Below are 12049 nucleotides of genomic sequence, written 5' to 3' on the forward strand. Positions count from 1 at the left end.
GGTTCTAGAACATTCAGATATTCTAGTTAGTTGGGTAATTTTCAAAATTTACAAGTTCAATTCCAGTTTCAACTAAAAGACTAGATTATTAAAATAAAACATAAGCCTAAGTTTAAACCTTAGCATGTGGTAGTTAAAGGATGAACAAATAAATCTGGTTCCCTGGGTTTGCTTTGTTTTAAGACTCTACTTTTTTTTTTTTGAGAGAGCACGCAAGTGGGGGAAGGGCAGAGAGAAAGGGAGAAAGAGCATCTCAAGCAGGCTCCCAGCTCTGAGCCCGATGTGGGACTTGAACTCACGAAACCGTGAGGTCATGACCTGAGCTAAAACCAAGCGTCGGACCCTTAAATGTCTGAGCCACCCAGGTACCCCAAGACTCTGCCTCTTTAAGATTGTTAGTGATCTACACAGACCTGAGTTTAAGGACCCCAACTCTATCAGTAGTTTTGATAGCCTCAGGGGAAGGTCACATCTAGGCTTCAGTTTTCTCATCTACAGAATAAAAATGATGTCTGTCCCTAAGCGACCTGCCTACCTCACAGGCTGTAAGGATCATACATGCAAAAACACTCTGAAAACAATAAAGCAGTGACCATAAAAAGATGCTGGTATTTGTGACACTGATGAGAAGACCTGCCTGGGCAATCTGCCCCACAGATGGCATGAGTGCACACAGGGCAAACATAGTGCTGCTTTCATACTGAAACACTCAAGCCACTGTCTTCCCCAGATGCCTGGTAAGAAGCCCAGTGCACTTGTTCCCCTTAGTGGATCCAAATAGTCACTTCAGCATTTCTCTGGGTCTATGTGGGTCATCTGGAAATAAGAGGCAGGTGCCATCAAAAGCAAAAAGTTACATATATTTTTTACCCCTTTTTTCCAATATAGCAACCATATCATCATAGCTGCCCTATGGATGAAATGACTAAATTTTTCTCCAGAAGCACTGGGAAACTAATTGGCTAGATGATCAGTACTAAACAGGTTTATTCTAAGCTGCCTCCCTGCAGCCTCCAGACTCTTACTGGTATCTCCACCACCAGTCTTCAGATGCTTTTAAAGACACCCACCCCTAAGGATAATTCCATCCCCTTGACATGCCCTGGGTTTTCATTTTTATCACATACTTACCTTTGTAACAGCAGTCTGCCAACCCTGAAGAAATTCAGGTCTATTTTTTTCTCTGGCTTCAGTCAGCAAATACTTTCTTATATTCTGGTTAAAAAGAAACCACAACACAGATGCTGTGTTCCATCAGTTGGTGAAAAATGGAACCTGCTCACAGCAGAGAGAAGCAAAGGAGGCGGCTGTGGCCTCACCGCTGAGCAAAGTCTGCACTCGATAGTTTAAAGGTGGGACTTTATTTCTGACCTTTCATTTCATAGTGTTAAGGACTCAGGCCTTCTACACTCAGGTATGCAGAATGTGCATTTAGGCTGTGGACACCAATAAATGTTTTAGAAGTTTTTTTAAGATGGTCAGCCTTTTCCAGCAGTAAGCCAACTTGCTGAATTTGACATTTAAGTAAACATTGGGAGGACCAAAAAAATTTGATTACTGCCAGTGCTCAATACAAAGAAGGGATCCATGGCAGAAGTCAGTAATTGAAACTAAATGAAAAACATTCCAGCCTTAGATATACTCTGTATTTTGAGGGCTGCAGGTAAAGATATCTTGCAGTTTCTAGAAAGTCCTCCTGAAACCTATTCTGGATACTAAGTACAGTCAAGTCCACTGCTGAAACCTCTACCAAGATGAAGCCTATCAGAGTTTCAAATTTTCCCTTATGCCCTCTACCTCTGTGCATCACTTCTAAAGGTGACGTCAGAGGTAACAGGAATTAAACCAACTACACCAAAGGTGGAGCATAGTGTGTGTGTGTACATGGATCTATATACACACACACACAACTGCGTATATGTATTTTCTTCCCATAAACACACACTGAATCAATCTGCAATTGGCTATTTAAAACCCAATAGGTCTTGGAGATCTTTCCATGTTAGGACAGAGATCTATATTCTTCTTAACTGCGATGGCCAGTTTAATAATATGAATGTACTATAGTGTATTTAGCTCTACTGTTGGTAAAGCTAAATTTAGGGGGTTTTTTTGTTTTGTTTTTTTTACTGTCAGTAATGCTGCAGTGAACATCCTGGTGTGTGCCCTATCACTGTGCACATAACACATGCAAGCATTTTTATATACTAAGAAATGGAACTGGTAGTCAATAGGCTATATTTTTTTCTTTTAAGTAGGCTTCATGCCCAAAATGGGGCTTGAACTCACACGACCCTGAGATAGAGAGTGTGTGCTCCAGGGACTGAGCCAGCCAGGCAGCCCTAGGATACACAAACATCTTTTATAAATTTATAAGGCACTTAGAACTGATCAGAATTTCAACTCCCCTAAGTGGCTAGCTATATTAATTCATAGTCCACCAGAAAATATAAAAGCTGGTTTCCTTACACCCAATGAATATTTGAATACCACCAAACTCACCTAATGGGCAAAAAATGAAGCCCTGACGTAGTTTTAATTTGCATTTCCTGTATTTTTGAGAAGATTAAGCATCTCTCCACATGTTTCAAGGCTATTTACATTTTTCCTAAAAATTACTTAATAGCCTTTACCCATTTCTCTTCAATCCTTTTATTCATTTGTAGTTCTTTATATATTCTGGGTAGTGATTATTATATGTCACAAGTATTTTTCTCCAGGTCTCTCACTTCTCTTTGAACTCTATGACCTGTAGAAGTTTTAGATTATGGTAGGATCCATTTTATCAATCTGTTCCTTTATGTTTTTTGCTTTTATGGTTCTGTGTAAGAAACCCTTCCCGAATCCAAGAACATAACATTTTCTATATTCTAACTTTTATTGTTTTGCATTTTATATGGAGGTAATTATTTTGTGTGGAATTTGTTTTTATAAATAGTATGAAGGATCTGTATTGGGATCCAAACAGACAGCTACTTTTCACAGTGGCATATACTGAATAGCCTGTCTTTTCCCAACTTTATCATAAACCAGGTTCCCTTGTATACAGCACTTATTCCTAGATTCTCTGTACTGTACCACCAATCTACTAGTCTATTCTTAAGTTTTAATTATTAAACTCTGTGATACGGTTTGATCTCTAGTAGTCCTTCCTTCACTGCTCATGCCATAAATTTTACAGTATGAATTCTAGGATGAGCTTATCAGTTTTCATTCAAAATCCTCTTGGGAAATTGATTAGGACAAACTGGTATATATTATTAGAGAACTGATCTCTTTCCAATACTGAATCTACCTATCTTTCCTTCTGCTCAGATTTCCTTTAAATATAGAGCTCTCATCATAAAGAACTTCCACTATTTTTGCTGGAGTACATAGTCCTGGCCAGTTTACATCCTTATTGATTTTGAAAATGGAATCTTTTTTTCAATTAAATTTTTTAACCAATCCTTGCTAGTGAAAGAAAATCAGGAAACAGGAAACCAATGGATTTTTCTTGCTTTGCATCCCACCTTGTTGTTGAACTGTCATAGTTGAGCTCTCCTATTTTGCTGGCTGATTCTCTTGATTATAATTCACTCTACAAAAGTTATTTTGAAGAAACAAGCCAATTTTAGCTATAAGAAAACCCAAGGAAAATGATTTGTATCCAGTCAAAATGCAGCTCTATAGGAAGGCAAGAAGATATGTGACCAAATCCAAACAGGGCATATGTCTCAGAGCAGGATCCGTATCACAGACAGCTACCTCTCCCCACCTGGGATTCCTCTTGTAGTTCTTTTTCTCTGCCAACATTTTAGAGGGTTATCAGAAACTGATACTCTATGATAACCTAGTTCTGCTGTTCTGAAATACTATTTGATCACAAGATAAATGAAAAAATATAGGCAGTATATTAACTTACCTCTACACAAAACTTAAAATGAATGCCTTGGGAATCATAAAATGAAATAATTCGATTAGAGAGTGTCACGGTAATGAGAGACCAGTGGACTTCCAGGTGAATAGGAATCAACAGCAGACTCTTTTTAAACAAATCCACCTGATCAAAAAAGAAAAAGAAATGCAGCCATCACCACAGGCTATCCAAACAGTAGCAGCAGCTTCCATTTACTGACCTTTGACCTGCTTGAGGTCACAGAAGCAGGAAGTGGTGAAGCCAAAATCTGAACCTAGGTCTGAGTCTAAAGCCCATGCTTGTAACTACTAAACTATAATACACAATAAGAAAACTGAAGATCCAGAAAGCACCATTTCACATTTAAACCTGCTATACTTGTGCTTTTCAAATGCTTAATATGACTTAGCCTCTTATGCTTAATTTTCTTGTATACATATTTAACCTGACTCAATTCTTATTTAGGAAGGAATCATGGTTTTATAAAACAGCACAGGCATTATAAGCCTTCTTTTTATAAATTCAGTGTCCTAGTTAAGATTATGGGCTCTGGGGGCGCCTGGGTGGCTTAGTCGGTTAAGCGTCCGACTTTCGCTTAGATCATGATCTCGCGGTTTGTGGGTTCGAGCCCCGCGTCGGGCTCTGTGCTGACTGCCAGCTCAGAGCCTGGAGCCTGTTTCAGTCTGTGACTCCCTCTCTCTCTGACCCTCCCCTGCTCACGCTGTCTCTCTCTCCTAGAAATTAAAAAAAAAAAAAAAAAAAAACATTTAAAAAAAAGATTATGGGCTCTGAAGTAAGTCTGGTGAAGTTCAAAGTGCACTTCTTCCACTTACTGACCAGATTACTTTGGTCATTTTCATAGCTTGTTTGTGACTTGATTTCTTCAACTGTAAACTACAGATAACAACAGCCCTTACCTTGGGAAATTACTGAGAGTGATAATACATGTAAGATGCATTAAAAAACTGCTTTCACATATTACATATTACATATTACATATCAGGTTTCCCAGATGTCACAATTGAGAAAAATATCCTTGATAATTCTTTACATATCCTTTACAATCTAGGAATATTTATTATTCCACTCAAAATCCCAGTTGTGGAATGGATGATAAAGTAGTAGGTGCTCAATAAACATCTATGAAAGAGTGATTTTTTTTTGAGTTTTTAGTGATTCCTTGGGTTAAAACAATCACAAGGCTATTCATCAGATTCTTAAGAAGCAATTTCTGAAGACTTCTTTGCTTTCTGATACTCAGATAATGTCCTGCTCTAGATGAAATCTTCTACTAGTCAACATGATCTTGAAGCGAAACAGTTTAGCACTTCTACTTTTCCATTTTCTGCATCCATAAACCTGACAGGTAAGGTGAACAGAAGGAAACCTGAGACAGCTGGTCCTTTCCAGTGCACAAACTGAGTATCTAAAAGAAGGAATCACATCTAAAAGACAGTATTAAATGAGACCAAATTTAAATTCTTCTTAAAAGGAAACTTTTTCTGGGGCACCTGGCAGCTCACTCAATTAAGTGTCTGACTTTGACTCAAGGTCATGACCTCATGGTTCATGAGTTTGAGCCCTATGTAGGGCTCTGTGCTGACAGCTCAGAGCCTGCTTCGGATTTTATGCTTCCCTCTCTCTCTCTCTCTCTGGTCCATCCCCTGCTCACACTCTCTCAAAAAAAGGAACATAAAAAAAAACACACGCTTTTTCTTAATTATAAAAACAATTTTGTTTTTTTAGTTTATTTGAGAGAGAGACCAGGGGAAGGGGCAGAGGGAGAAAGAGAATCTTAAGCAGAGCCCAACACAGGGCTCAGTCTCACAACTGTGGGATCACAATGCAAGCCAAAATCAAGTATTGGACACTCAACCGACTGAGCCACCTGGATGCCCCTATGAAAACAATTTTTAAATAAAAATTAGAAAACATAGATAAAAAGTATACTTCAGTGTTTATCTTTCCAGATTTTCTTTTTAATACATTCTCACACATAACTTTATACATATAATTAAGAATGATATATGTGGCAGACTGTTTTATTATTGATTCCAATTATTTACTGCCCTCCCTATAAAAGGATTATATAGAACTGCCTGATGTCATGTAGTCCCGTCATGTGATTTGCTTTAACCAGTGCTCTCTAAGTAGAAGTGAATTTATGTCCTGACCAAGCTGAAGCTTCAAGAGCCATCATGTGTTCCTGAGATGTTATGTCTCAAGTTAGATGCTGTTCCTTCCTTCCATCTGGGTCCCCTTTAAGGAATAAAGATGAGAAACCATAGGATCATCTCCTTAGATGCAGAAGTATTTGATAAAATTCAACATCCATTTATGATTAAAAACTGTCAAGCTAACTAGGAATAGGAGCAGCAAAAACTTCTCTAACCTATTAGAGTATCTACAAAAAAACCCTACAACTGACATCCTCAACAGTAGTGAAAGACTGAAAGCTTTTCTCCTAAGACTGAGAACAAGGCAAAGATATCCCATCTCCCAGAAGTCCCAGCCAGTGCAATTAGGCAAGAGAAAAATGGCATACAGAATGGAAAGAAGAAATAAAACACGCACTACATAGAGACCTGACTGTCTATGAGAATCTCACAATCTACAAAAAAGTTCCTAGAACCAATGAGTGAGTCTGGCAGGGTCACAGGATACAAGGTCAGTTGACAGAAATAAATTGTATTTCTATTGCTAACATATTGGAAGATAGCATTTTAAAAACTGTTTATAGCAGTTTCATAAATATGAAATAGGGCTAATGTTTTATAATTTTTTTAATGCTTTTTGAGAGAGACAGAATGTGAGTGGGGGAGCGGCAGAGAGAGAGAAAGAGACACAGAATCTGAAACAGGCCCCAAGCTCTGAGCTGTCAGCACAGAGCCAGACATGGGGCTTGAACTCACGATCCATGAGATCATGACCCAAGCGGAAGTCAGATCCCTTAACTGACAGCTGCTCAGGCACCTCCTGTTTTGCTTTTGAGATAGAGCATAAGGGATCAAGAGAAAGAGAGAGAAGCAGAGCTCGAGCTCACCTGATGTGGGACTTGAACTCATGAACCATGAGATCATGACCTGTGCCAAAGTCAGATGCTTAACAAGAGGCACCCAGGGTGCATTTTTAAAAAATATGTGCAAGACCTGTACACTAAGAATTACAAAATATTGCTGAGAAAAATTAAAGACTCGAAATAAAGGGAACACGTATCATGTACATGGAGCTGGAATACTTAATATTGTTAAGATGTCTATTTTCCCCAAACTAACATTACACAATCCCAATTATAATCCTGCAGATTAAAAAAAAAAAAAAAAGACTTGACAAGCTGATTCTAAAATTTATATGAAAATAAAAATGCAAAGGACCTAGTATTCCCAAAATATTCTAGAAAAAGGATAAAGCTGGCCAAATTACACTGTATGAAGACATACTGTAAAGATACAGTGATCAGGACAGTGTGATATTAGCATAAGAACAAAGAGATCAGTGGATGAGAACATAAAGTACAGAGATTGACGCATACATATGTGGTCAGTTGACTTTCTACAATAGTGCCAAAGCAATAAAACTAGGAAAAAGTCTTCAAGCAAATGACATTGGAAGAATGGGATATCCACATGGAGGAATCATCAAAATTAAAAATCTTTATCAAAACACTTGGTTAAGAAAATATGTAGAAAAGCTATAGACAGAGAAAACAATCACAAAACATAGACCTGACAAAGGATTTACATCCAGAACAGTAAGTAATACACTTTTCTTTACTATAAACTTTTTCATCCATATCACCCACCCATTTTTCTGCTGAGTCGGTGGAGTCTTTTACTTGTCAATTTGTGTAAGCCCCTCATATATTAACAAAATTAGTTCTGTGACATTAACGGCAAATATTTTCTGTAGTTTACTGTTTGTCTTTTTACATTGCTCCTATTTTGAATGCAGAGTTATTTTCCTTTTTATGTGACTGAATTCATTTTTCTTTTATAAACCTTAAAGTTGTGCACAGAGTAGACTCAAGTTACCCTGAGGTTATTTTTTTTTAAGTTCTTTTATGGATTTTTCTTAGTACTTCCATTGTTTCATTCATTTTCGTTGCATTCAAATCCTTGGTCATTCTGTAATTTATCTTGATGTCTAATTTAGCGAGCACTAAATTCTATTTTTCATTTTTTCTTTAATGATAAAGGCATTCAATGGACATTAACTCTCTTTTTTTCTTTGTAAGTTTATTTATTTATTTTGAGAGAAAGGCAGAAGAGAGAATCCCACACAGGCTTTGCATCATTAGTGTGAAGCCTGCTGCGGGGCTTGAGTCCATGGAACCATGAGAGCATAACCTGAGCCAAAATCAAGAGTCGGACACTCAACCGGCTGAGTCACCCAGGCACCTCCTATATACTGAAATATCATCACACCGTTTACTTTCCACCTTAAATTCTACCTCATCTGCTCCTAATACTGCCATTCCTTCTTTTTATTTACCGCTCCTTTCTTTTGGTTTACATTTGCCTAGTACCTTTTAAACTGTCAGTTTATTTTCAATCTTTCTTGTTCATTTTCTGTTTCTTATATATAGTGTATACAGGTATACCTTGGAAATATTGTGGGTTCAGTACCAGACCAATGCAATAAAACAAATGAGTTTTTGTGGTTTCCGAGTACATATAAAAGTTGTCTACACAAACTGTAGCCTATTAAATGTGCAGCATTATGGCTACAAAAAAAAATACATACCTTAAATAAAACATACTTTTTATTGTTAAAAGTGCTAACCACCAACAATGCTAACTTGCTTTTAGTGAGCTGTACTCTTTCTGCTGGTGGAGGGTCTTGCCTAAATGTTGATGGCTCCTGACTGATTGGGATGGTAGTGTACTAAAGGTTGGGTGGCTGTGGTAATTTCTTAAAATTGGGGAACACTGAAGTTTAAAGCATTGACAGAATCTTCCTTTCACGAACAATTCTTCTGTAACATGTGATGCTGTTTGACAGCATTTTACCCACAGAACTCCTTTCAGAATTAGACTATATTTTCTCAAACCCAGTTGCTGCTTTATCAGCTAAATTTATATAATATTCTAAATCTTCTGTTCTCATAACAATTCTCACAGTATCTTCACTAAGAGCAGATTCCATCTCAAGAATCCACTTTCTTTGCTCATCTGTAAGAAGCAACTCCTCTTCCATTCAAGTTTTATCATGAGATTGCAGCAATTCAGTCCCATCTTTAGGGTCCACTTCTAATTCTACTTCTCTTGTTATTTCCCCCACATCTGCATTTACTTCTTCCACTAAAGTCTTGAACTCCGAAAAGTCATCCATGAGAGTTGGGATCCACTTCTTTTAAACTATTTTGATATTCTGGCCTTTCCCCATGAATCACAAATGTTAATGGGGTGCCTAGAATGGTGAATCCCTTCCACAAGATTTTCAATTTACTTTGCCCAGATACATCAGAGGAGTCACTATCTATGGCAGCTATAGCCTTATGAGAAGTATTTAAGTAATCTGACTTGAAAGGTGAAATTACTCCTTGATTTATGGGCTGCAGAATGGAAGTTATGCAGGCATGAAAACATTAATCTCGTTAGACATCTCCATCAGAGCTCTTGGGTAACCAGGTGCAGTGTCAATAACAAGTCTTATTTTGAAAGGAATCTTTCTGAGAAGTAGGTCTCAACAGTGGGCTTAAACTATTCAGCAAATCATGTTGTGAACAGATGTGCTGTCGTCCAGGCTTTGTTGTTCCATTTAGAGCCCAGGGAGAGTAGATTTAACAGAATTCTTAAGGGTTTAGGATTTTCAGAATGGTAAGTGAGCACTGGCTTCAACTTCAAGTCACCAGCCACATTAGCCCCTAACTAGAGAGCCAGCCTGTCCTATGAAGCCAAGTATTGACTTTTTCTTCTCTAGCTATGAAGGTCCTAGATGGCATCTTCTGCCAATAGAAGTCTGTTTCATCTATACTGAAAATCTGTTGCTTAGTCACATTTATGTATTATCTGACCCAGATCTTCTGAATAACTCGCAGCTTCTACATCAGCACCTGCTGCTTCACCTTGTACTTTTATGCTGTAGAGACAGCTTCTTTCCTTAAACCTTATGGGCCAACCTCTGACAGCTTCAAACTTTTCTCCTTTCAGCTTCCTCATCTCTCTCAGTGTTCACAGAACTGAAGAGAGTCAAGGTCTTACACTAGATTAGGCTTTGGCTTAAGGGACTGTTTTGTCTGGTTTGATCTTCTATCTAGACCACTAAAACCTTTGCTGTATCAGCAGTAAGGCTGTTTTCACTTTGTCATTCATGTGTTCACTGGAGTAACCTTCAGGAACTTTTCTTCTGTGTTCACAATTGTCTGGCACAGGAGGCGTAGCTTTCAGCCTATCGCAGCTTTCAGTATGCCTTTCTCACTAAGCTTAATCATTTCTGGCTTTTTATTTAAAGTGAGAGGCATAGGGCTCTTCCTTTCACTTGAACACACTGTGGTGTTACTGGCCTAATGCTGTGTTACCTAGGGAACAGGATGGCCCAAAAGGGAGGGAGATGGGGAAACAGCTGGTGGGAGGAGTCAGAACACATAACATTTATGAAGTTCGCTATCTTACATGGGTTCAGTTCATGGCACCCTAAAACAATTACAATACTGATAACTGATCACTGTACAAAATATAATAATAATAAAGTTTGATATACTGCGAGAATTATCAAAATGGGACACAAAGACACAATGTGAGCCAGTGCTGTTGGAAACATGGCGTCAACAGACTTACTTGATGCAGGGTTGCCACAAATCAATTTGTAAAAAGCGCAGTATCTGTGAAGCACAATAAATTGAAGCACAATAAAAGAAGGTATGCCTATATGTGGCTTGTACCACTGGATGGGCTGTGATGGTGTTTATACAGGAAAAATTAAGGATAACTATTAGGGAATTGGTCAGTTTAAGAAAATATACCCATATAGTGGGATGCTACTTAACCAAGAAGAGTTAATGTAGATGAGGAAAAGATAATCATATTCTGTACTTGGAAGTCATCTTTCATATTTCCTCTCCTTCATTCCCATAAACAATCTGTCACCCAAGTCCTGTTAATTTTACTTCCTAGAACTTATTTATATGTTGTACATATCCCAGCCGTCCTGCTACCATTCTAATCCAAAGTACCACCAATGGTACTTTGCAGTGGCCTCCTGTTCTACCCACATCAGCTTTGCTCCCACATTCACCCATCCTTTTCAGTGCTGCTACAGCAAAGACTACAAATCGGATGATGTCCCCTAAAACCCTTCAGTAGATTCCTATACGTTTAAAATTAAAATTCAAAACCTAGACCTTAAGGCCCTATATCTCTAGATCAGGTCCACTTCATGCCACTTTCTTCTTTGCTCTCTGCACTCCAGCTACACTAGTTGCTGCCCGTGCTTCTACCGCCATAATATAATGATTATTACTTACTGTGGTGCTTAGTGATTTACACAGATTATCTCATTTAATCCTCTCAACAAGGTAAATACTTAACGATACTACCATTTGACAGATGAGAAAACTGAAGCTCAGAGGAATTAAGTATTATCTGCCCAAGGTCTTACAACTTGTTAAGTGGCTGGAGCAGGATGTGAACCCAGGTCTGAGTCCTGAGTTCATTCTGTCTATTCTCCCAGATTTGCACTGTTCACCCATGCTTATCGTGGCATTACTGATGATGCTTTACACATATTACCTAAATAACAATGTTCAATCAGGTGTTTGTACTTGGCAAAAAATTATTTCCATCCACAACTACTCAACACAAGCCTTACTCTTAATTTCTATAACCCATCCAGTATAAAAAAACGAAATGCTACGGTATCTCTAGTCCTGTAACTGTGGAACCTAAACTCAGTAATTATGCCAAAATATCAAAAACAGAATATAAATTGGCTCTTAAAATAATGTTTCTGGCACTAGTAAATGACTATAGAGAGAAATTAATATTGGAAGGAGCTTTAGGGGTTATGCTGACTTTATCATTTTGTTTTATAAAGCCCAAATAAAGTGTCTTGTCCAAGCTGCACAGCAAGCTAATGACAATGCTGGAACCATTCACTTCCAGCCCAGTGCTTTCCTCTAGAGCATACTCCAATCAACTGGAAGACTCAAGA

At 38.1% G+C, this 12049-nt stretch overlaps 1 protein-coding gene across 2 annotated transcripts in view; it reads right to left on the reverse strand.

Moving 5' to 3' along the window:
- Window positions 1–12049, reverse strand: part of SENP5 (SUMO specific peptidase 5) — a 49789-nt gene that overhangs the window by 2139 nt on the left and 35601 nt on the right. For both annotated transcript variants that reach the window (XM_039250817.1, XM_039250816.1), the window contains 2 exons: window positions 3905–4042; window positions 1132–1215 (listed from right to left, as the gene is read on the reverse strand). In XM_039250817.1, coding sequence (XP_039106748.1) covers window positions 1132–1215; window positions 3905–4042 — 222 coding nt within the window. The remainder of the gene's footprint in view (window positions 1–1131; window positions 1216–3904; window positions 4043–12049) is intronic.

Source organism: Hyaena hyaena, unplaced genomic scaffold, assembly GCF_003009895.1.
Source record: "Hyaena hyaena isolate Hyena2069 unplaced genomic scaffold, ASM300989v1 scaffold_382, whole genome shotgun sequence".
NCBI lineage: Eukaryota > Metazoa > Chordata > Mammalia > Carnivora > Hyaenidae > Hyaena > Hyaena hyaena.